The sequence below is a fragment of the Leptinotarsa decemlineata genome, unplaced genomic scaffold, assembly GCF_025532065.1.
Source record: "Leptinotarsa decemlineata unplaced genomic scaffold, Ldec_3_MD MMD2_tig00000218_RagTag_RagTag, whole genome shotgun sequence".
Lineage (NCBI taxonomy): Eukaryota > Metazoa > Arthropoda > Insecta > Coleoptera > Chrysomelidae > Leptinotarsa > Leptinotarsa decemlineata.
In genome coordinates, this window is record NW_027412545.1 from 405,007 (window position 1) to 432,716 (window position 27,710).

Here is a 27,710-nt window from a genome sequence, read left to right on the forward strand (position 1 = left end):
TATGAAGTACCTAATTTAATTAGTACAATTAGTAACCTATTTCGATTCAACTGATAAAGGATTTTGGTCGATGTTGATTGATGAAGCTTACCTATAGGTGAGGTATGGTACATGCACCCCGTCCTTTTTCTGTGTGTGTGAGTCATATTATTTGAAGTTTTGAATTTGATTACTGTATCTTATACACTACAAGTATACATATTTGAGTAAGATTTTCACTAAACAATGTTATTTGAATATGTTTTTATGAATTTCCATCAAGTATTGGCTAATTTCATCTTCTATATAACTAGTTTTAAGAAACGTAATTCGGCTACTCTTAAACAATACGAAAAATCTAATGATATTTAATGATTTGATTTTACTTTTCAATTGGAAAAACATCAGAGATATGACTGCCTTCTCAATGATGATCCATCGGGTCTAAAATTGAAATGAATAATTCTTGACAAATATACAGTCTTTCTTGGCAGTGATAACTAACCCGATGCGTGGTAGATTCAAAATGAGAAAGAATCGTTACATCCCATTATTAATTAAAGAATTGAAAGTTTATCGTTACCTAATTTTTTGCGGAACATCTCTCTTACAATTAGCGTTACTGTTTTACAACCCCAAACGTTTTAATGCTCGTACAAACACAAATGACGGATGTAAATGAATGTAGCGACCAAGTTTTCAAGATTGCTTTCGGAACTTTCAACTGCAATTATAAAATTGTAGCAGTTTGGAGAAATTATTGTTGAACTTCCACAGAACTTGTTCTCCAACTTCTACCCAATATTTCACTGCCTCGAATTCAATAATGTAATTGAATTCCTGTACCGAAGTATTCCCTGATATCACTGGATCCCTAACCGTGATTGATATGGGATTGAAACTATATATCAATTCCAGTATCAGTATCTGCAGAAGCACAATACTCTAGCAAACTGTAGAACTCTTGAGTCTAATTGCTGAATGAAACAGTGGGTCCGTTTTGTCTCGACTATGTAGTCTGTTCTTGTATTAGAAAGGTAATTCTACAGGATATATCGTGTTTTGTGAACTCTCTCCAAACGAGTTCGTCAACTCGAATTGATTCCTTTGAATTTTCATTTCTAGACAATTGGATTTAAACTGACAATTTTTTCAAGAAATCCGTTATATCATTCATATTTGAAAGTCACTGTAATATTCAAATCAGTGTCATATTTGCCTTTCTATACCGACAATTTGTTGGGAATGGGGATTATCAACTTCTCAAATAGTTCTAAACCATGTAGTATTCACCTTTGTCATCACTAATATACATACTCATAGGCGCTTCAGTCATCAATTAGTTCATCAGACAAGATTTCAGTATTGAAAACAAATTCTACCTGATGCCTATACTAGAGAGCAATGTAAGCAAATGTTTTGAACTCACATAGGATTTCCAATAAAATTTCCTCCATAGACCAAATCTTTATCATTCTTCTCGACCCGCACTTCAACAAACAAGTTGTTACGAAAGATGATCTAATTACATTCCTGTTACTAATTATATCCAACAAAACACATTCGATTTCATTCAAATATTGATGTATTCAAGAAACACTTTATTGTGAAATTTTCACTAAACACTTTCACAAAAATGCAACACGTGTTTCGTTATACAACATTGTGTCTATATACCTACATAGACACGTCTGAAAAAGCTATTGAATAGCGAAACACGTGTTGTGTTTTTGAAAAAAGTGTTCGTTGAATATCTCACGATAAAATGTTTCTTGAATACGTTATGGATTTTTATCAAGTATCGGCCTATTCCCTCACATATCAAGATTTGATGATTTCTCAAGTACACTCCAACATAAAATAGTAGTTGTGTACTTGTCTATGTTCATAATTCACAGATAAGGTATTTTTGGTCTGCTAAGTTGGACATGTGTCTCGTGGTTTTCGAAACGAGTTTCAGCAGCTTTTTTAAAGTGTCCATCATACTTTTATCGCAGGAAAGCAGTTCTCCATTTGGTTTTACTCAAAATTAAAAAGCAATATTTAGAAAGATACGATATACTCCCATCATGTCGAGCATTTCAATTATATGAAAAATATATACACGATGTTTGATATTTATACTGAAGTTTTTAGCCATCTCAAAAAATAAATGTTATGACACTGAATATTTTCGAAAATACAAAAGGCATGTTTTGCTCTTTTTGAATTCACACTGAATTATTTAGAAAATATTTCCAAAACATGTCTGAAACAAAACCATTCTTCATAAAACAAAAGTTTTGGCTTAATACTATTTAAGACAAAACGAGAATAGACGGAAATATCTTATGTTGATGACAGCACTAATTGAGATTCTTGTATTGAAATATCATTAGGGATTAGTAAACGAAGCTAGTAGGTAGGAAACATATTTTGTTCTGTAAATAAGAACATTTTTGTTAGGTTTTGCTAGGTTTTCTACCTAGTCTAGCTGTTACCTACTGTTAGGATAAACAGGTCTACCACAAACAGGAATGTTAATGTCCAATCTTTTAAAAAAACATTAACGCAAACTTTTTTTTTCGGTCCCAAATTTTTCAATGCCTTACCAATTGGCCTCAAATAGATTTCAAAAATGAAGAAATACAATATTGAAACGAAAAAATATGTTATGAATTATTCTAATAAACTTGATAATATACTGAATACAAAATCAACCTAAAAAAAAGAAAGAGAAAATACCAAGTGTTCACACCCTCTCCCCTGTGTTAATCACATCCGGAAGTGAAATATTCAATATCAGAAATATAGTTCATTTTGCTTACTCACCATGTCAAACAATGTACATTCAACTCTAAATTTCTCTGATCAAGCACATGGCAGACAGGCAATTTTGCCTGAGCTAATGCGGTCGATCTCGAAATTTATTCTAAAGAGCTATACGTTAAAATTCGATACTTTGTTGTGCTCTAATATTTTATATTCTTTGTTTTGTAATGAACACATTACTATTATTACTTGAGTTATCAAAATTTGCCATTTTTATTAAGGAATCGTGCTCCATTATAACAATACCATTTTCATATATTCATCACATGCATGGACTTGCTGATGCTAATGAACTGGAAGCTAGGCCGTTGTAAGAAGAGTGTATGACAAAATTTTTTTTCGAAACCTCGAGACAACGACCCTGTAAAATGGTTCTGTGAATAAGTTTTGTAATAGCATGTTCTGCTAATGAGGCAGTTACAATTTCACAAACAATACTAAAATACTTCGAGTTTTGCCAATCCATCCTCCACAACTCAATATGTATTTTTTGTTAGTCATCATAACCACTTCCTATTCAAATTCAAATTTCATTGAGTCTTTTTCCTGTTAACATTAACAGATTAGACGAGTCTTTACATAAAGAAAAAAATACACATTGTAAAATCACATGAACACAGAAATACATACATAAAAAATAGAAAAAAAGCAATGAACATGAAAACAAATTGAAAACGGATTGTATAAGAGAATAACCAGCCCTTTCACTCTTCGAGATAAGTTACGAATTCATTCAAGTCATAGAAGCATTCTGCTATCAGAAGCTCTCTCAGCTTACTCTTGAAACTCCTCAGGGATTTAATTTTGTTCAATGACGTCGGTAATTTATTGTAGAAATAGCTACCTGCCACAATTGGCGATTTTTTATGAAATGAATGTTTACATTTACTTATCCATAAATTATCTTTATTTCTGGTGTTATAATTATGCTTGTCACTATGTTTGGTGAGGTTTTCCCTTTTTATGAAAGTATATGTGAGTAGCTTCATGAGGTATATACACGTAACTGACAAAATATATTTTTTTTAAGGTGTCTCGGCAGGAAGTCTGGTAGGAAAGATTGTAAATGCGTCATACGATTTTTTTTTGAAGAATGAAAATTCGTTGGATATCCTGATCTTGTCCCCATACTACTATGCCATACGAAATTGCTGAATAGGCAAATGCATAATACACATTCAGGAGGGATTTGCGATCTAGAATATTTTTCAAAGAGCCTATTATATAGAAAGTTTTATTGAGTTTACCACAAACATTGTCTATTTGTTTATCCCAAGAGAGATATTGATCAAGGAGTGTACCCAGAAATTGTGTGTCACTACTTTGTGTTTGTGATAACTATTCGTCTCCGCCATAAATATGAACATACTATTGATCAAAATGTTGAATAATTATAATACAGATGATTTTCCTGCATAATTTACCTGTTCTTTATTTGATGAAATGTATAAGCAAATTTAGCCGATGAGCGGTTCGTAGCACTGAGATCCCGAGAACTATGTCCTGTATATGTAAACATGAATTCGACTTTTGATAAATTCACTTCACGAATTATGTCTTCTGTGAATTGCTTTGTGAGTTTTTGTAGCTATGATTTGAAAGAAGTATTACTATTCTTATCCAATAATACTATTTGAATGGATTTTGCGTATCGTGTGGAAAGCATTGACATTTTGCCAATTTTATATTGTTCACCAATAACCAGGGATGTTATAGGGTTCCTCTCTGTTGTATCATTCCAAAATTAATTTTTTCAATGTGGAATTTACAATCGTCCATTTCAAAAGTATAGTGAAATTATGGTTTAGGACGATTGGATAAAGGAATAAAATACTTTGTCACATACACACTTGTAAATACACTACTGGAGAGTGTTCTAACACTACTGAAGAGTAGTGTTAGAACACTTGAGAATGGTGTAAAAACCGAAACCTTGGTCGTATTAATATCAATACATTAAGTAAGTGGAAATTAGACAAAGTATTTTATTCCTATATCTAATTGAAGATGAATTTCCACAAAATAAATGAGTCATCAATATCACAAGTTTAGGACGATGATGTTCACTACTTGGATTAGTAGATACTTGCTGTCACCGTGGAACTCACCAAATACATATAACATATCGGAATACTTTGGGTAATATTAATTGAATGTGAGGCATATACTACGATTACATATAGGTATTATCAACAAGGGAGGAGGTCTAGGGTATGCTTCCTACAGTCCTCGGGACTATGTATTGAGGAGTCGTACAACAAGGTCATATGCAGTCTTTCAAGGTCATAATTGTTGATGCGAGGGGACTGAAACACGCAAGGCCAGATAACGCGAATCAAAGTCAAAACCAAAACCATATGAAAGTTACCAAGTCAAGGTGGGCTGATATGGGTCATGGTCATTTTATTTCAGTGGTAAGGGAAGGATGTCGGATCGGTATAAATGCTGGTGGTCATACAGGTCTTGTATGACCTTTTCTGCTGCTGTTTGGAATACTCTCCTTCAAAGTATCTTATATCCACTGTGCTCATTGCTTTCCTTACCTACCTCTTCAATAATCTCATTCCTCGTACTATTATGTACATTTTAGATGCTTTCTATACTCTCCAGGGCATAATTGGGGTTGATCATAAATGTTTTGTGACCTGTGTGTGATTCAGTGCCCCATATTTGCATAAAACATGATGAGCTATTTTTTTTCCTTTTGTTGCTCTACCTATCTTCAGTTTTGATACACAACCCTGTTTTGTTCAGATGTCCTCTTCGTGGACAGTGTTTGGTAAGCAGATTCGTAATTATTTTGAGTTGTTCCCACCGCTGTTGAAGCAGTGATTCAGTTCACTCCAAAAATTTGTTTCCGTATATTTTTCTAGTATATCTTCCTACTATTATCATGTTTCTTATCGGCCAATTTTCTGATCAGGTCCCAAAGTACTTAAATAAAAATGAAATTTGATAAAATAAATCTTGATACAAATTTCATTCACATCACAATCAAGACGTGGACTCTGGTCCTTGAGATCTGATTGAAAAGCTGGGATGATGTCAGCTGATGAATATACTCGTACTTTTATCAATTTGCGAGGAATGGGAAAGTAAAAAGTGAATATGAAGATATCAATGTATAATAAATCAATAAATATTGGTGTTGGGGACTTGATACTCTCTTATATATAGAAGATAAAGTATATAGATACACATTCAAGTATCCAAGAATAGGTTTTCACTAACTAATATATCCTGAAGGGAGAAATTCCACAAGTATTCTGAAATGGGAAATGTTCTTCAATTTAGGTTATTACAGCAAATGCATGTTTGAACAAAATGAAGTTGAGTTTAATTCATGAGTTTTTCATATTCAGTTCGAGAAGTATTCAAATTGATGTTTCAAATGTTGGGTTTTGATTTTTAAAGGGATTCGTTTCTAATCCACATATTGGCAACAGCGCCTATATCAAGTTGAAATAATTTATACGTACCTAGATATTTTACTTTTAAAAAGGAAAATTATCTTTATAAGTCAACAATTAAGGCAACATGTAAATTATAGTTCAATTCCACCTCCACAAGCCACACAAACAACAGTTGTGGCGTATTTCGCGTTGAATATCTCATATAATCGCCATCGGCTCTACATCAGACAACTGTAAAGTAGGCAGTGAACGATCATCGAAATCTGATTCTTTCGCTTTCCTTTAACCTAGACCGAAAACATTTTTCTTGCATATTCATCGCAAAAAAGCTAGGACTCGTAATATACATTATTTAACCCGATATTTTGTTAAGCCTTCGAACTTGAACAGGTTCACAAATTGTAAAATGTATTTCACTAAACGGCAACGACTCTTTCTCTGTTCGTTCAGTGAGGCATCGCACCTTTTCTTCAATTCACGTATGTCTACTTACACGTCATGTCAACTGATCTATCTGAATGTATAATACGTCCAAATTTCTCATGAGTGAGCTATTACACCATACCAAATGATTTGTTGCCCCTACAGCTGATTTAGAGCCTATGTATGAAGTTGTCACTTGATGCCTGTGATTCCTATCCACAATTTTTCTGAGTACATAAAGGTATTCCAAGACCAGAGTCGATTTCACTTTCTGAAAGTCAATTTTCCTTTTGAGAGTCAGGCTGTCCCATATTTCTGCCCCAATTGCAGCCTGGCTCTCAGTAAAAATATTGATTCATTCATTTCGTTGAGACCTCAAAGTGAAATCCATCACATACACATCAGCCAGAAAGACCGATTAGTATTAACTGAGCGTGTAGTTTAAATGCAAATTTTTCCCTGAATAGTAAATTCCTCCTTCCATCCCATATTCGAATTTTGATACGTCTGTGTACCAGGTGTTTCTGCCGAGCACGTTTCATTAATAGCAGATATTTTGTTTCAGCACTAGCAGCACAAACTAAAAACTCGAACAGTGGTAACTCCTTGATGGAAAGTACAACAAGAGGCCCACATTTCGATGCAGCGGAATCGAAAAACGTTACCGCTCTACTCGGAAAGACTGCCTATCTCAATTGCAGAGTTAAGAATTTAGCCAACAGGACGGTGAGTATTTATGTGTTTCATTGGCGCTTCCTTATCTGCTCTTCAGCTTCAGCATGACTGACATGCATGTTAATGTGTACCACTTTTCATATTCATGAACTTCACATTTCCTTCAATCAGAAAGTTCTGAACAACCACCTGAATCTCTAGACTTATTTCTATGATAAAATATTCTTAGATATTGAATAATTTTTTGTATTCGTCCGCTACAAGATCTATATATTTCCAAGAAATATTTCGTACTTCTGAAATCAATTAGTAATTTTCAGCTACAAGTTTAATTTTATGAATACAAAAACGTCATATTTCGAAAACTTTGAGGAACATAATTTGAATATTTCGAAAAACCTATTCACCGTCTTTTCAGATTCATTTCTTCATGGAATGCAATTAATACATACAATTATTTAACCATTTCGATGGGTTGTCTCTGTTTTAATTTTTCACATAATATTTTTCCACTTATAATTAGTTGATGCGAATGAAATTGGCAGATTTCTTCAACTATACTATAATTCCAACATAGTATGCTATAAATTCTCAGAAATGACTGGGGTTTTTGCCTTAATCTGTCTCTTGCAGTGGCGTACGGAAATTATACCAAATAAATGAGGAACAATGATGATAAATAATATATTACGCACCTAGGAAGAAGAGTACGGAATTCTCGGCCGCGAAATTTTGTTATCAAAATGAAAATATAAAATTATGTTCCATTCATGTTAGAAAATCCGCATTTAACCATCTTGCACGTCGCTGTTGTTGGACGACAAAAAAGTATCCCAAGACTTCCTTATAAGCATGTCCGGTGATGATTCTAATGGCGAGCTCAATTTCGTGGAAAGATGAAACTCTACAATTTGAATCCTTTTCTTGTATTCCTGACGAGGTAGGATCTTAATCAATAGAATGGGTAATTGACATAATTGCCGCTATTGGATGCTACAAAATCTGCTTTGGTTGCTGGAAAATCATTCACAATATCGTCAAAAGCTTAATATTGGGCTGCTACAGATAGTTCTCACTATGTTGGGCCATAATTCTTCGACAGAAAGCTAGATGAGAAAGAGTATCTGAACTTTTTACGAGATACGGTTTTTCATAATTGTTTTCTGAAGCAAATGATCCTGATGCACCCGATCACAAAGTGTTGTTGCTGAAAGACAGTGCGCCTTCATATTATGCAAGTCCAGCTCGGAAATAACTCCAACAAATATTTCTTAATCGATGAATTTGACATAGAAACTTATATTGGATTCCAAAAAAGAACACCAGATTCAACTCCGTTGTGCGATTAGTTTTAAGGTTATTTATTGAGTGCAGTTCATTTCATTAGAATATTTTAAAGCATTGGAGAAAATGATTGTTCAAAAATAATATCAGTACCTACCCTCAGAAATATTCTTTTGAGTTAATTTCTATGAATTGAAGCAGTGTCTCTCTCGCCCTTAATGTACAGTGATTTTATATAACGAGTTTTGATTACATCCTGGTGTATTCAAGTAACACTCCATGGTGAGATTTTCACTGTAAAGTTTACGGAATTGGAACGTTTCCAGTGAAAACGATTGAAGAAAATATTGTATAGCGAAACACGTGTTGTGGTTTTGTAAACTGTCCAGTGGAAATCTTACTTGAATATGAATTGAAGGGGTTATATTTTCAGAAGTAATTAATTTTTGAAACACTGTCATCCTCACTGGTAGACTACATACAACTCACGATTTGATCTCCACAAACTTTATTTGAAAAATATATCACGACATGTTTCGCTTTGTCAACAGTGATTTGAATTCAAATAACTGTTGACAAAGCTACCGTGTTTTGAATTCAAATCAATGTCGATAAAGCTAGTGTGTTAGCTAAATATGTCTTGATATATTTTTCAAATAAATTTTGTGGAAATCAAAGCGTGAGGTGTAGTTTATGAAATTGTTTTTTTTAAATTTTCAACAGATTCTTTCAGGTATTTCAAATCAATTTATATCATATTAGACAATGACAGTCCGAACTAATGAAATGCAGCCATCAATTCATTGTCACATTTTAACTTTCTACTTTTCCATCATGACACAACAAAATGTAAGGAAACTTCCGAAGGAAGAAAGAAATGAAATAACTACTACCACTTCATGAAAATATATACAGTATACCACAGATTGTTGTTTCAGATTCAAACTGGCAAAAAACACTTAAAAAACCAATTCTTCCATATCAATATTGAATTACTTGAAAGTCGCTTTTTTCTATTTAGCTTTTACCAAAAATATTCGTTATGGAATTGAAACAGATATTATCTTCTGCAAAGCTACACAATATATATATCTTTTTAAACAGATATTGTTTTCGTGAATATCCTTCCAAAGATCTTTCGATGAGATTGTCATTTTTCAATGTGGTTAAAAAAATTTGTTTTACTGTTTCCAGCCCCTTTTTCAGTTGAAACGTGATGGCAAATTTGATATGGAATATGATATGATAATCTTCGATTGCACGACATGAATGATTCTCCCGATCCCTTTTGAATTATAGTCTGAAAAGCTGCTTCTTTTTCTATTTGTTACTGAAATTTTGACCTTTTGAATGTTTCCTGATGACCGTCTTTGCAAAACAGTACTCAATATGTAAATTCGTTCCCTGCAATTAAAACTCAATATAAAGATCATATACATCTAGTTGTTTCTTTTCGTTTTCAACTTTAGACTCATCTCGCTGAATGCTAAGGCATTATTGTTTTTATTTTGTGTGACAACAATTCATTCTTACCTGTTCAATTACTCTTTCATAAAATAAATGTACACTGACCAATTTCTTCACATTCAACCAATCAAGTAACCATATTGTGTTTCCGAATTTATAATATTATGTTCCCATTTATTATGTTCAAGAAACACAATTTCATTTATTTAATCACAACCAAGTGTCTATTTAGAATTAACTTTCAACTTCCGCATTTCCGGAGGTATTATTCACTTGGCAATTACAAAGACACTCAGATGTCTTACTTGAGTTGTGCTCTCTCTGATTCATTAGTAGCGTAATAAAATACTGCACATTGTGTCTCAACTGGAAATTTAAACGTTCCACAACTTGACAGTGAAGAATATGGTGTAACACACAAGTACACCTACCCGGTTTATTGATATGTATTAAGGGTTTTTGGATGACTCGAAAGTTGTTGAAATATACGAATTGATATGAAATGAGCTGTTCAAATATATAATTTCAAAAACTACACCCCACGATTTGATCTTCTCAAACTATATTTGAGAAATATATCAGAACATGTTTCGCTAGCACAGTAGCTTTCTCAAATGATTTGAATCTTCATCAAGTAACTACCGAATCAATCAGCAAATATATAATTTCCAAGAATTAATCGACAATCTTATAAAATTATTAGACAATTTCTCCCAAAATAACAACATTTCTTAGTAACCGGAAAATATTAGCTGATCAATGCATATAATTTTCCAACATTCTCCCATCTTGTAGGAGATTCTACCACATCGTGTCATAATCGGGGATCTGCTACCAGTAGCCACAGAAAAATTCTCGTCTTTCGGTTCTTCGGTTTCTGGCTCGATGGACTTAAGAGTCTCTTGATTTTCTCTCTGAATATCTAGCTCTCTCAACTTCGATTTCCCCTCCAGGTTTTCAGTTGTATCAGATTCAGAGTTGAAATCTCCGTTTGTTTCGATTCCAAGGGATAAAATTTCTGAATGGGTCTCTTCAAAGTACCGACTTTGTCGACACGAACTTTCCCATCTTTACCGGGAATGATTCTTTGCATTCTTCCCAAAGGCCAGTCAAGTCTTTTTAAATAATCATTCTCGATAATGACGATCTCTCCTTCCTTGATTTTTCTTTAGTAATGCTTTGTCATATATAATACTCATTCACATTGACATACTATACTATAAAACTCTTCATATCTTGAGCAAGCTATTCCTAGTTGTTTTCGTAGTAATTGTTTAACGATTCCAATAAGGCGCTCTCACTATCCGCCCCACCAGGGTGCTTCAGGGGGATCGAATTTCCAATCGAAACGTAATATTGAAGTCGAATATTCTATATCAGATTTCCATTTTTCGTTAAATATAGTGAAGTCCAACCCTCGAAGATCACAAATTTAGTTCCAACATCACTTTGGGTACATTCCAGAATGAATTGTTGGAGTTATTTTCATTACTCACGCTGCTTACACAATTATCAACGTGAAAAGTGTTGATCAACTTCAGTATCACTCCTTTTGAAAACTTGGAATTCTGAGAGTTGTCGTTCGTATGGGGGCGACAGCTGATTAACGGAAAAAAGGATTTTCAAACAGATCAAGAGCGTTTTCCAGGTGGTATCTTATTATAGCAGCCAACAAAAATCAACTGGAAATCACTCCAAATACTACTCTTGTATGGCGGAAGAATTCTATTGCACGTTCCTTATCAAACTGTTGAAATTTCAAAAAATCACGATCTTCTTTCTGCAAACAAATCTTGAGAAAAGCCTTCCTAATATCAGAACACCTAATTTATGAAGTCTAAATCGAATCAATATTGATAGAAAATCTTTTCAATAAAATTGGTTTTCTATTCTAAACACTGATTCAAAGATAGTTGATTTTTAAGTGAACTTTGATAATAAAAATAATATCTCCGACACTCTTACGGTATTGACGGGACACCGGTGTTGCCCTACGCTCTGGGGGATATTAAATCCGTTGTGGGAACGAGAAGTGCCGAATTTATTGGAACTATTCGTTCCCTACCCTCAGACTCATACAAACTAAAGGGCCTGATGTATCCCTTCTCGGCCACCAGAGCAAGACGTGTAGTTTTCAGCTCCTGGCGAGACTAATATCTTCCGAAAAGAGGAGGAGAAACGGATAACATATCAAGATTTTCTCTTCGAACTCCGCAGACTCCATCCAGACCACTCTGTCAAGATGATTGTTCTGTTTATTGGAGTCCATGGTGGAATGATGCCCTCTCTACTCTCGAATCTTAAAATCATACCGGCTTGCTGCACTAAGGCAGAACTCTTAGCCGGACAGATGCAGAAGGCTGTCATTCTTGGCTCACTGTGCTCACTCAGGGCACATGATTCTCGGACTCAATGATCACTTGCCCCACGGTGTGGGAAGTGGTCGTTGGTTGATAATGCTGGCGCACCCTTCCGAATGTATCGGGGCTTCGGGGAATAGGGCCTGACCAGCGCATACTTCGAAAAAACAAAATAATTAATAGAAACCTAGTGCACAGAAATGTCAGTTAGAAAGCACTTTCAAGCTACCTATGACCTACCGAGTGTTCTAGAATCATAGATAGATACTTTATTAAATTGATAGATGTAGCCGTTACTACGTGGTTGGAGATCATAATGAAAAGAGAAATGAAAATTTCTATACAATAAACTAGTAGTTTATTTTATTAGTTTGAGAATGTCCATATAGGACGAAACTGCAGTAACGTTAGTTACAATTAAAAGTGGTGAAAACATAGAAATTTTAGATACTTCATTGATTTCTTCTGATTGTGTTTACATGAGACACGCCAAACAAGGTGCGAACAGTAACAATACCATCAGTTTACATTTATGTGATGGAAAACATGTAATTATCAATATAAGGTGATCACTCATATTGAAAGATACTTATGTAACAGTAATATCAGCCAGATTCATTGATATAATCATCTAAGGAATAAAATGCTCCTAGGATCAAGTAATTTTTCAACATGGGTATAAATATTTTCCAATTTGTTTCTGATTTAATATTTTCAAGTAACAGGTTGAATCGTTATGCCCCAGCATATGAAGGCGATCTTTTGTGCTGTGTTTTGAGTGTGTATTGGAGATGGAAGTAATTTTTTTTTATCTGGAATCATATTTGTGGTAGGTACTCGCTATTCTTATTCAGTTTTTCTTTGTTAGTAAAGGTATATATCGATAGTTTGTATACGTAAATAGATGCGAGGGTCAAAATATCATTGTTGTGCACGATTTTCTATGTTCAAGATCGAAGATCATTCTGATAAACTTTTTCTGGATTATAAAGACTCAAGATGTTCCTGTGGACATTCCCCGTACAATAATGCTGCAGCAGATAGTGCTATATATCAATGCATAATATAAATTGATCAGATAAGACTTATAGAAATTTGAGTTCAGCCTGTGGAGAGCATAGAAGAAAGAAAGAAGAAAGAAGAAATATTCCAATTGGTCGACACTCTAGTTATGACATTAAAACTTCTGAAGAAATGGAATTTTTAGGGACGTTCCTAGACGCCAATCTAAATTGGGAAAGGCAGGTGGACTATATATGTGCTAAGTTAAATAGAGCATATTATACCATAAAACAGCTGAAATCCTGTTTGGATGAAACTGCCTTACTCAGCATATATTATGCCATGGCCTACCCTCATATAAGTCTTAATATTATGGCTTGGGGCAGAGCAAAGGATTTTTCCAGAGTCTTCATAGCACAAAAACGCCTCATAAGGCTAATCTTCAATATGGATTTCCGGGATAGCTGCCGGCCAGTCTTTATAGACAAAAAAATATTGACAGCCCCTTCCATCTTCATTTTTGAATGAATTTCATTTGTTAGGCAAAACAATAAATTATATGATAAGACTGCTTCAGATCACAGTCATAATACAAGAAACGATGATCTTCTAAAAATCCCACAGCATCTCATGACAAGCTATAAAAAATCCCCTCATTATAATGCCATTACGTGCTTCAATAAGCTGCCAAATGAAGTTAAAAAAATCACAAGTGACAGGGTATTCCATGATTATGTTAAAACTATGCTTTTAGAAAGAGGCTATTACAGTTATCAAGATTTTTTAATTGACAATCTCACAAACAATCAAATTCACAGTGGACGAAATTTTATTTAGATTAAATTGTGTGAATGATGTAAAATGTTTAGTTAATTTGAGGGCATCTATGCTTACTTGTATATGTGTGTATATATGTATGTGTATATATGTGTATATGTGTATATTTAGAGGTGATTATGTGTTCAATCTCCAACTCTTTTTATCTTTACTAGCCTGTAGTACAACTGACTTACCATATATACCCAAGTGTATCAAAAATGGTGAATAAATATTATTATTATTATTATTATTATAGTGAAGTTTGTTTTGTTTCGTACAAACAGCATCATCTTGAAGATGATCACTTGGTGATTGGAACACGTTTCGAGGTGTTAAAAATAACGGTTTCGTGTTGGGGTAAAACTCCCGTAATATCAATTACTACGCCAAAGGTTCCAAACAGTGCATATCAACGTGTTTGCTGAAGGCAAGTTTATTGTCAAGTTCATGCTGATTGTAATGAACTTATTTCTATGCCATTATTATTCATTGTGAGATTGAGAGTCGGCCTGAGGAGACTTGTGAATACCAGTGTGTGAATTGTTCTGTAATCGATGTAATTTAATTTTCTAAATCACTTGTAGTATCGGCTGCAAAAAGGATTGCAGTGTCATACGCATGTAATTCGTATACATAGAACAGAAAGAGCAATGGCCCAAGCACACCTCCTTGGCGAGTGCCAATATTGATGTCAAAATCATCAGCATAACCATGCAGCATAGAATACAAATCTTTTCTCTTGCTGATCAAACAATGTTATCAGTGCGGCAAATCATTCCCAGAGTATTAGTTATGATTTCATCAGTCTCGACAAAGTTCTCAGACACTTCAACTTTTCGAATGTGGACCCGAAGGATAAGAAGTGAAAATGCCCGTATCTCAGCTTTCTCTCTTCCAACGACTTATTGTCTCCAGTTTTCACCACATATCTCGTTTCTTTAAATGTTCTGTTTCCAAAACCTTATTTTGTGCTTTCAAGAAATAATCCCTGTCAATATTGATGTCAAAATCATCAGATAGCTCATTTTCGATTTACACCCTGAGAGTTTTGTTGGGTATGTGAAATTCAATTCAGCGTTGAATTGGGTCTTGTATACCTATTGCATCCAAATATATTGTGTTGAATCAGCAGAGCCCACTCATCAACATAACATCAAGTGGGCTCAAGCTGAAATCATCCACAAGTAAGAACACTGGTTTAGGAGAAAATTCAGAGAAGCCGCATATATGTTGTCCAACAATGCATTTAGCCAAGCTAGCGTAGAGATACGCAACATATGGAAACCACTAATCAAGCGAAACACGATCAACTCCCGCCAAACGGACAGCATCCGCTAAAACCGATGAAGCGGCGAAAGGGAAGAGGGGATGAGTGAAAGCACTCGAATGATCTATAAATAGTCGGATCTAGGAGGAATAAGTCCAGTTATCACCCGAAGAAAATTTTGAATACTGTCAATTGGAACGTCGTGAATTAACTTAGTTGGGAATCTTTTTAATTTTTCATTTCATGTTAAAAAAAAAAATTATTTTCATCTCGTGTTAACAGTTAAAATTTCATTTCGATTTTTTGATTGCTGCTTGTATTTTATTTCACTGTCATTTCAGTTTTGTTGCTTGATATGATTGTTATTTTTCAGCTAATCTCTTCTTTATTTTTTACAGATTCTTTCAGGTATTTCAAATCAATTTATATCATATTAGACAATGGAAGTCCGAACTGATGGAATGAATTTGAACTTGCTATCGCATACTTTGTACACATGCTTTTGCTATATCTGTTTTTCCTATAATGATTTTATTGTTGTGATTTAGAATGATTTTCTTCTTTTGTTTTGTATGGTTAGTTTTGTCGTTCACCAGAGCCAATAGTGTTTTCATTCTATTGTTGGAATAATAAATATACTATATCTAGTATATCTAGTATACTTTCTAGTTCACTTGGTTTATTCAATACAACTCACGAAAACACGATTGTTGCATTATTATGTTTTCAAATATTCAATGAGAGATATGCCAAGTTGAAGTAAATTCTACTAAAGCGTCCATAATATTTTGCATCGCAGTCCTTACATTTAATTTCGTAAATTCCAGACTTTTCCGAATACTCGACTGTTTGTTTTGGATTTCCTAGAAGGCTCTGTAGTGTATGACTCGTGTCAACAACCGCCTTCATAGCTAGTTCCTTGAAAATCTTCCAAAAGTTACTCGTGTATTGATAGTATGGAACTGAGATATATTTATCTCGGTTTTTCTCGTTTTAAATAGTGGAGATTTCGGTCATTCTTAACCCAAACTTCTTCTATCTACAATACCCCTTGAGAAACCGTTACTGGCTGATATTTCCTGTATTGTAGGTTTTTTTTTATGAGAGGAAGAGTCAAAAGACGATGCACTAGAAAATTCAGCCCAGCATGTTTGTGCTGTCCACAGTGATGTAAACTGTCAGGAATATACCTGTACGTGCTTGTTTCTTTTTTAAATAAATCGTATTCTAGCCCTCCATAGTGGCTCCTCATTACCAAAACGTCAAGAAATGGAAGTTGTCCTTTATTTTCTAACTCATACGTGAATTTCATTAAAGAAAATCTGTCATTTAAAAAGGAAACAAAGACCTTAATATTCGATTTTTGGTATCGAATATCATGAAAACTGTTAGATATTAAGTTATTTAGAACACTGGGTATATTTTAGATTGTAAAAAGTGTTAATATAAAAAGTATGTTTTTTGTATAAGGCATCGTTTCCCGAGCCGCAGTGTGAAATAAAACAGCTTGAGATTGAGTTGGTTGTATTAATATTTTGGCCCTATTCAAATTAATAGTGATCTAAAACATTGGCGACGAGGATTCTTATCGTAACCAAAAAACGCAGTGAACAAAATGCCAGAGACGACAACTACCGAAATAGTGGGACTTTTAGGTTCGCTTAGTACCTTTAATCATGAAAACTCTGACTTTTCGGTTTTCCTCGAAAGATTGAAGCAATTTTTCATTGCTAATAACATTACGGAAGAAAAACGTAAAAAGGCTATTCTCTTGAATACGCTTTCCGAAAAATGTTATATATTAGTTAGGAACTTGTGTGTTCCAAACCTTCCAGAAGATAAACCTTTCGAAGATTTATGCAATTTGTTATCAGAACATTTGGCTCCAGTTAAATCGTTATTTGCTGAACGGCTAAAATTTTACACAGCAAGTCGCGAAACTAGTGAAAGTGTTGCGGACTGGGAAGCTAAAATAAAGAAATTAGCTTCAAATTGTCAGTTTGGTGACGAACTTGGAACAGTTATGAGAGATATCTTTGTTATTGGCATAAATGACTCAAAAATCATGGACCGTTTATTTGAAGAAGACGCTTCAAAATCATCAGTAAATTTAAAACAAATGGTAAAGTTGGCACTATCCAAGGAATCGGCTTTGAAGGAACATACCGTCAGACATAGTTGGGGAGCTGTAAACATCAAGGCTGAACCGGTAAATTTTCATTGCCAACGCAGTCAAGGGCAACGTTATACCCAGCGATCTGATCCAAGGGTGAAACAGGGTTCATCATCTTACACTGGGGGTAAGCATCATGGAAAGATTCAAGCGGTAAGCAGCTCAAAATTATGTTCAGTGTGCGGTCGGAAAAATCAATAACAAATGACAATGGTGGAACCACTGATGGTCACCTCAAATCTAGAGATTTAGTGGACGTAATCGTTGACAAAAATCCAACCCAAATTAACTCGAACTGAGCGCAATTTGAGTAATTTCGAGTTTTTAAAGTAGAATTGACCCATGACTATATTCTATTTCATTTTTGTAAAACAAACGTCTTTATATTTCAGCAAGAGATTTTCGTTAAAAGATACTCATATCATCAGTGACGTTTATGGTTTGCGTAGAGTTACGAACGTTTCAGTATGGTCACCCTGTTTGGCTTATTTTCCGAAACAGTAGACAGCAGCAGTTTCACTGGCTGTTCATTTCAGGGGGATGTACACATGGAAACGATGTTTGCATAACAATATGGAATGCTAATGTAAGCCTCACTTGAATTTACTCTGACAATGATGCTGTTTATTTTATGAAAGTTTATTTAAAATCCACCCGAGAACACGGCCATCGTGTTAATTCTGCTTTGCGGAGTTGTTTCAGTAAATCACATCAAATAAAGGATTGTAGATTGGTTGAAGGCACTAATTGTTTCGTGTTTTGAAATTTAATGTCTCACTGGCAATTTGAAGAATTCAAACGAGCTTTCTGCTCTGGATCTGGAGTGAGTGAAAGCAGAAATTCGTGTTTTCATGTGGTAAAACATTTCATTTAACGTTCTGTGAAGCAAAATTGCATTCAATATATTTACAGAGGGTTCATGTGGTTAGTTAAAGAAATTTCATGTGACGTGTCTGACAGAGTTTCAATGTAGTCACTGAGATAACTCTGTTCACGAATATTTCCCAATTTTTTTGAGACTTGTTCACAATTTATGATTAAATAATTATATTGACCCTTCAACATTGATATACCCGTATACATCCATTCATTTTTTACCAGGCTATTCAATTCCGTCAGAAATAGAGATCTATGTCTTGATTTTTTCTAGAGATTGAATCTGAATAAATATGTTAAATCGATAGAAAATTCAATGGAAAGCAGACTGAAGAGTTTAGAAACCTATCTTTGTATAAGCTCATATGATATGAACATATACAAAAATAAATGTTATTTTCGAATACCTCCTTTAGGAAGAATATCTGTTTACGATGAAACAGCAGAGCGCATACTTTGTGCCTGCCTCGCTGGGAACCGAATCAGGTTTTTACAGTTCGGCAGAACCGTACAGTTACCATCTGACCTGAAAGACCACCCACCACTACTACCACTAATCGGCCACAATAAACCCTTGCGGGTTGCGGTGGAGGGTCGAATAGACCCACTCACTTTGGACCTAACCTAATCTAACCTACTGTTCGAGTATGAAAATACCACTTCGTGCAGATTTTAGTGATTAAGGAAGCAATAAATAGTATTTCAAAAAATTAACGAAAAATAGGTACTTGAACTTTTGAAAACTGAACAAACATCGTCTTCTGTTTCTCACTACTTTGGTTGTGAGAAATAAAAAACAATACTCTCAGGAATGACGTAATAGTGCATAGTCAAATTCTGGCTCAATGAAATATGAGAGACAAAACATATTATTGAATTCATTTGAGTAAAACTTGTGCTGTATTAACAGTGAGTGTTTATACGCCAGTCATTTTAGAGGGTTTGCTTAGGAAAGTGGACATACCCAGCTGTAAATTTATATAAACTTTGTATTTTGGCATCATAAAAGTATTCTTGAAATTCACATATGATTCAACGGCCGAAACTTCAAAAATTGGGGGTCGAAAGTAAAAAAAAAACGACTTTTTGTCGTTTTGTCATTTGCCAATATCTCGTTTCCAATGGGTTTTATGCTGATCGTATTATTTGTCAATATTGGAGAAAATTAAATTCTCTACTTGAGATGACTTTTTGAAATACAGGAATAAATTGCATTAGGTATTGAATTCATAGATCGGTTCATTAATGAAAAAAATATTTAAATATAATGTATTTGTTAATAAAAAATGAAAATTATTCATAATTATTCATTAAGTAATAATGTATAAACCTTAAATGAGCTGATTTCGATCGGGACAACCAGTTGATTTCAAATAATATTTAATCTGCGCTCGCGCTGCCCTCAAAAACGCTGCTCAAAAACGATTCAACGTATGAAAAAATGTTTGAAACAAAACTTGTAGAGAATTCAATCCTCTACAATATGGATAATATACACAATTAGCATAAAACTCATTGAAAACCTGCAAAAAGTCAGTTTTTTTGACTTTTGACTCCCAATTTTTAAAGTTGTGGCCGTCGAATCATATGTGAATTTTGAGAATACTTTTATAATGCCAAAGTACAAAGTTTATACAAATTCACAGCTTGGTATATCAACTTTCCGAAATACAGGCTTAAATCAACCTAAAATGACTGGACGAATTTTCAAACTGAATGAAAGTAACTCCAATTCAATGCCATGAGTGCCAATCTCTTTGCACTACTTGGATACGAGTATCACAAGTGTCCATTCCATTCAAATCTACAGAAAATCCTACAGCCTCGTGGGCTCATTGCGTTTATCTCCCCTTTCATTACATCCATTTCAACAAACTTTTTCTCCCACAAGTTGTCTATTTTCCTTGCTGGATCTATGACATATTTTCCTGGACATAATATGGGTGGTTCATGAATTATTTGCATCCTGTGATCCGGTGCTTGCATTCACATGAAGATGACGAGGTGTTTTTGCCTTTTCTCGCACTGTCTGGAGCTAAAGTCCCAGTTGGTTATACAACCCTATTTTATTCAAGTGTCCGCTGAACGGATTAGTACTCATTGACTAGCCCTGTTATTATTCTAGACCAACTTTTGTGTTCTGATGAAACAATTATTCATTTAAAGAATCACTCAATGTATAGTCGATCTCATAAACTATCAAGCATAACTATGCAGCATAGAATACAAATCTTTTCTCTTGCTGATCAAACAATGTTATCAGTGCGGCAAATCATTCCCAGAGTATTAGTTATGATTTCATCAGTCTCGACAAAGTTCTCAGACACTTCAACTTTTCGAATGTGGACCCGAAGGATAAGAAGTGAAAATGCCCGTATCTCAGCTTTCTCTCTTCCAACGACTTATTGTCTCCAGTTTTCACCACATATCTCTCCAAACAAACTCGTTTCTTTAAATGTTCTGTTTCCAAAACCTTATTTTGTGCTTTCAAGAAATAATCCCTGTCAAATATATTTGCTGAAATGGGGTCATTGGAGGGGTTCGCAGACTTTTGTTCGTTGTCTGGAAGTTTTGGAACTATACAAACGGCAATCAAGAAGTTTTGAAACGGACGCGTTCAACTTTTGGAAAATGAAACATCAAGGTCGAAAGTAGCCACAAAAAGTGAAACAGGTATCATCAATGTTGTTGCTGAAGTTATTCAAGATCTATCTGGGAATTATTTTGGTCTCTACAAGGTGTGAGAAAAAATACTGGCTAACTACTACAACTGTCGAGTAATCAGTTAGTGTTAGCGAGTAGAGAAATAATCTAGAAATCAAAAAAGTCAATGAATATCATTTATTCACCAATTTTTTCACAGTAGGTGGGGAGAGTAAATGAAAAGTAGTTGATAGTGAATCTCAAGGAACTGCATCGATCGATTATGGGAAAACTATGATAAGAAAAAATCTGAAAATTTGACAATATACTGAAGTCGATGGGGGCAACTCGGCTAAGATATTTTCAAAATGCGGGCACTTCCGGTTATACAGAAGTAGTTGTCAACTTCGTTATTTCAAATGGAACGTCCTATATATAATTACATTTCTGGGTTCTACATCAAAATCTGAATACTTTCTGTGCATAATGTTCTATATCTAAGTCAGACTTGACAATGTCAAATTTTCAGATTATTCCTACTTATAGTTTTTCCACAATCGATCGATGCAGTTCCTGGAAATTCACCCTGTACATCAATTGTGTTTCATCATTATGGCATTTATTCCAAGTGTTCGTTGTCGCTTGTCGCTAGTTCTACATTACTTCACTTCGACATATACATTTGATTTCTTTCGTATTTTCTTCAAATTCTTTGACATCTGCTTTCAACAATATCAAGCATTACAATATCGATGATTGACACCATACAGGAGTATAAATACCACATTTTCAGAGATTTCATCGGAGAGATAAGTGACGAAGAGTATTATTCAAAACAATAATTTTTTTTTCATTTTCTTCAGTTGGGAAAAATCTCTAGGATATAGAAAATTATTACATGGCTTGACGATAATTCGATCTTTTAAGGATACAAAATAAGCTTCTGGAACAATATTGTGCACTAATAAAAACATAAGTGATTTCTTTTCGGCCAATTTTTTCAATAACTTTCAAAAGCAACGGAAGAAGTGGAATTAGTTGAAAATTAAATGAATAATTTTCAATTTCTGATTTCATGATATTTTTTTCATTCTGACAGGCCTGTATTTTTTTAAGAACAGTTCTTACAAATATATATATTTTTCTGAAGGTAAACGGAGTCAGTTTCAGATTCATGACTTGACGTAAAGTTAGGTTCTACAGATGAGTCAAAAGTAGTGAATGTAGGTATTTGAGTCAATTTCTGTCTGAATTATAAGTTCCATGTCTCAAACTATTGATAATATTTCAATATTGTTTGGCTTCGTTCTGAACTATCGATTTTGTTGTTGAACACTTTTTCTGTGGCATTTTTTATCACTTTCAAATATACTTTATTGTAATTTCTAAAGTACTCAACGAAGTACTAGCAATCAGTGAATTTCTTATTAGTTTTTGAGAATCTCAAAATTTTCGCAAAAACTCTGATACCATCTGTTATCAATAACTTTTGGTTTTTATTTTTTACTTTTCATAAATTGTTCATATTCGTTTCCTAATCGTGTCAACCTGACTGCTGAGTTGTTATTTGTCAGAAGCAATAGTCTTTGATTCTGAACGACATTTTGAAACAATTCATCGTTAGGTCAGTCTATGTGTGGAACATATTACCTTATGATTTTAAGGAAAAGTTCATTCGCTATGCATGCAAAAAAAATATCCAACAACAACAATTCGACAAATTCAATAATCTTTCTGACGTCGAAATATTCTGACCAATTTTATGAACACTGTAATTCCCTAATACGCGGAAAAGAAAGGTTTTTGACTTTTTACTACCTCATCTGTATACAAAGAAACCTTCCAAAGAAAGGAAGAAAACAATTAATTGAAAGCACTCTTCATGAAGATTTGTAGATCATGCAAATAAGTAACTTACAGACAAAAACTGAAAGAAAAGTCCTCTTGGGATAAATACTTTTATATAAACATTGGATTGCACGAAAGAAAATATTCTTTCGGAACAACTACTTTGATATGAACATTGAATCATACAAAGAACACTTTTTTCCCATTCAGTTTATACTTAACCATTCGATATGGAATTGAATCAGATATCATACACAGGATCGCTACAGAATATAGTATATGAAAGATATTAAATTTCACTTACCTACATGGAATACTGTCATACTCAATGACATCTAATGGCATTCCGACATCCGATGTTTCGGAATGAGACTCTTGCCTTATTGCCTCTTCAGCACCAATCTGGATATCATCACAAGATGAAGCACTGAGTTCATTCATAAAATTACGATTTTATGTCACAAATGATTTGAATCTACTAATGTCATCGATGACAGTACCTACGTAATACATTTGTTTGAAGGTGATTGACAATGTTTCATGATGAATTTCACTAGTTCGGACTTCCATTGTCTGATATATAAAATGATTTGAAATCCCTGAAATAACTGAAAAAGAAAAATTAAAAATTAAAGAAGAAGAATGAAAATGAATAGCTGAAAACAGTTATATCAAGCAAAAAACCTGAAATGAAATAAAATACAGGTAAAATTGAACAAATTGAACAAAAAATTAATAAAAGAAAATTAAAAATTTAAGAGATTCCAAGCCAGGTAAATTCACAACGTTTCGATTGTTTGTATAAACAATCGTCTTCGTGTGATGACAGGACTGATTCCTCCCTGAGCTGACAATATATAGGTCATTTGAGTACTTTTGCTTATCTCTGCTTTCCTTTTTTCGCTTCACTGGATTAGTGGGAGATGACCGTTTGGCGGAAGTTGATTATGCATTTCCATATGTTGTGTATCTCTACGCTAGTTTGGCTGAATACATTGTTGGATAACATGTATGCGGAGTCTTTGAATTTCCTCCTAAGCCAATGTTCCTCTTTGTGTATGATATCAGCGTGGGACCATTCGATGTTATGTTGATTATTCCAAAAGTACTATGCTATTCCTGATTTGCTGGTTTCCCCTCGCTGTGTGTGTTTCTTGTGCTCGGCAATGCGAACATTCAATGGCCTCTCAGTTTCACCGATATAGGATTTTCCGCACTCACAGGGTATCCGGTAAATGCAATTCTTGGAATCGCAGTTCTCCTTTGTTGGCCTGGTTTTCGTGAGGCTACTACGGATAGTGTTTCCGGATCTGAAGCAGGTTGTGATGTTGTACTTTGATCCAATTCTATGTATCTTTTCCGATGATCCTCTGATGTGCAGAAGTGCAAGCACTGGTTGTGACGGCTTCTTTTCCTTTCAGGGCTTCTGCAATCTTTTAGCCAAAGTCTGTTCCACCATCGCTTTGGAGTAGCCATTTCCTTGAAGATCATTTTTGATGATGTCTAGTTGCTTTTCGTTACCTTCTTCCGTATTACAAAGTCCGAAAGCACGGTCTAATAGAGTTTTGATGATTCCTCTTTTAGTCTATTGATGGTGGTTGAATTCGTGGTCCAGATACTGTCCCGCGGTATACAGATGTTTTCCAATTAGTGTCGGTCCTCTTCACCAATACGTCTGGGATTGGCAATTCGTTGTTGGTTTCCTTCTCCATTGTGAAAGTGATGGAAAGTCTTACGTTGTTGATGTGTTTCAGGAAGGTGTCTAGTTCAGTATTCTCATGGTTCCATATTATCTCAACCAGACACGAGTTTTCTTGTGAGCTTCTCTGGCCATTTTATATAATATCAGACAATGGAAGTCCGAACTAGTGAAATTCGTAATTACATTTATTTGCTTATTTGATTCAACCCCAGCCATATGAAACTTGTTTAAATTAATTTTTGGGAAAAAAGTTTTGTCTGTCTACATCTCCATCTTTATAGAAAAAAAAATATGGAAAGCAAATGATTTCAAAAAGTAAAATCTTCACAAAAATTTATAGATCTTGCAAAGAAGTAATTTCTAGACCCAAACTGAAACAAAAACCGCTTTGAAATAACTACTCTCATATAAACATTGGATTACCCGAAAGAAAAAATATTTTCGAAACAACTACTTTCATCTGAACAAAAAACACAGTTTGTACTCCAGAACACTCATTATAGACTTATGATGCACTGTTTGGAACCTTTGGTGTAGTAATGAATATTACTGGAGTTTTTTACCAACACCAAATCGTTATTTTTAACAGCTCGACACCTCGTCGATCACCAAGTGATCATCTTCAAAGAGGAAGATTAAAGTTTTAATCTGCTCCCTCTTATTTTAATCACCTCGACACGTGTTTCTATCACCAAGTGATCATCTTCAAAGAGGAAGATTAAAACTGTAATCTTCCTCTTTGAAGATGATCACTTGGTGATCGAAACACGTGTCGAGGTGTTAAAAATAACGATTTGGTGTTGGGAAAAAACTCCATAATACTTATTATAGAATTGAATCAGATATCATTCACTGGATTGCTACACAATACAATTTATGAACGAGGTAAAACACTGTCATTCTCAATGGCGGACATCCGTTGTTTCGAAATAAGACACTTGCCTTTTTACCTTTTCAGCACCAATCTGATAACATTTAGAAATGAGGCACTCAATTAATTCATAAAATTACGACTTTGTCATGAATGAGTTGAATCTACTCATGATATCGATGACAGAGTACGTAATTTGTTCACTTCATTCAATTTCGGGCATAGGAATCTTATTTAAATTGAAAGAGGTATATTTTTAGTGGAGAATATTTTTTGGAAAAAAGTTTCTGGCTTTCTACTTCTCCATCTTCAGATATCTTTCATCTCATATACTATCATCGAATGGTTATCCGACGACCATTTCTTATTTTCTTCAATTTATCAACTCAATCATTTAATGATTCTATCCTGACAACTCTTTCCAAGTATAGAAAAAAACTCTTATGGTGAATGTAGGTATATAAAACCGAATGAAGCACTTATAAGAGACGTCAGACTTTCAGTCGTTAAAAAAGTTCTCAGTCTATTCAATCAACAAATGTGAAGAGTCTGAAATAATTGGATTCAAACCCTTGGCGAACGACTCACATGACCGTATTAGAGAATCTCTGGTAATTCAGCCAACTCTTATTTTTCATTAAACTGGTTCATCTTGAACAACAAAGACCGTTAACGATTCTCCCATTTGCTCGATAGTAAGTGGATAAAACTGAATTGTGAATTCTCGTGTTTTGTCTTTTGTCACGTACCGGGAGCAGAAACCAATATAATACAAAAGCAGATTGGAGAATAGGTCTCCATTCGAGTCTTGCAGTCAGCTGTGAAAATCACTTGGAAAAACATCCGACAGTGAGGTAAAAACAATAAAAATACTCATTTAGAGATATTTTCTCAGTTGAATCGATGTATTGTAGTAATTTTGAAACATCAGTAATATTTCGATAGTAATTTCTGAAGATAAATGTTAATCTTTCAGTTGGTTTCAATGAAATAGGATGGAAAATACATTGTCATGTCATATGTGGTATAGGTGATAAATTACCGTACCGATTTCGTGAATCATTTTTGTATAACGAAAACGGTCAAATATTTGGTTATGCCTTGCGGATTAGTTGGTTTGTGGAGCGCTAAACGTAGGAATAACCTTCATTTATGGAACCTCTGGCCTAATATAAATTGAGAGCAGTCACTGTTCCACAACACCAGAACTGCAACACTCTTTTTGACGTGCGTTTCATCAACCAAATTGGCGTCTTCAGAAGAATAAATAGACTGAAAATTCGCTCTACCAGAACCTACAACTTTTATGTGTTCCTTCTGCTGAAAGGGCTCCAATTCGGTAACAGAATTGTGATCACTTTCTTCACGTCGAAATACACCGTGTTATGAGCCGTTCAGGCAGCTGCCTTGGAGAGAAATGATTCATCACTATTATTGTTATCATTTCAGTGTGCTTTTTTATGGCCCTATCACCCAAAACTACGATACATCCAGGAGGACGCGCCAGCATCATCAACTAACCACCACTTTCCACACTGTGAGGTGAGTGATCTTTGGGTCCAAGAATTATGTTTCCTGAGCAAGCACGTTGAGCCAAGACTGATAGCCTTCTGCATTTGTCAGCCAGAAATTTCTGCTTTGGTGCGGCAAAACGACGATTTTAAGATTCAAGAGTAGAAGGGGTATCTTTCCACTATTCCACTAAGGACTCTAATAATCAGAACAACCATCTTGACAGAGTGGTCTGGGTAGAGTCTGAGTAATTCGAAGTGATTATGTCGATATTTCATACATTTTTCCTCCTGACTTATTATTTTTAGGCTTATTAGCTTGTATGAGCCTAAAGGTGGAAAACGAGAGGTTTCAATGAATTTGTCACTTCTAGTTCCTCACAACCGATTCAATATTCCCCAAAGCGTAGGACAACACCGATGTCTCGTGAATACCAGAAGAGTGCCGTAGGTAGTGATGTCAGTGGATATAGGTCGCATATGCTGAACATGCTGTCAGCAAGTGCATTAGGGTCTCAGACGCCTCGCGACAGGCCCTGTTCCGGTTACCCACGCGACTGCAGTAGACTAAGGTGTTGAAGACACC

At 34.6% G+C, this 27,710-nt stretch overlaps 1 protein-coding gene across 2 annotated transcripts in view; it reads left to right on the forward strand.

Moving 5' to 3' along the window:
• Positions 1 to 7,058: 7,058 nt before the first annotated feature.
• Positions 7,059 to 27,710, forward strand: part of LOC111511188 (neurotrimin) — a 140,767-nt gene continuing 120,115 nt past the window's right edge. Inside the window, exon 1 of one of the 2 annotated variants that reach the window (XM_074173177.1) lies at positions 7,059 to 7,352. In XM_074173177.1, coding sequence (XP_074029278.1) covers positions 7,236 to 7,352 — 117 coding nt within the window. In that variant the 5' untranslated portion in view covers positions 7,059 to 7,235. The remainder of the gene's footprint in view (positions 7,353 to 27,710) is intronic. The other variant, XM_074173178.1, reaches the window with a different exon arrangement.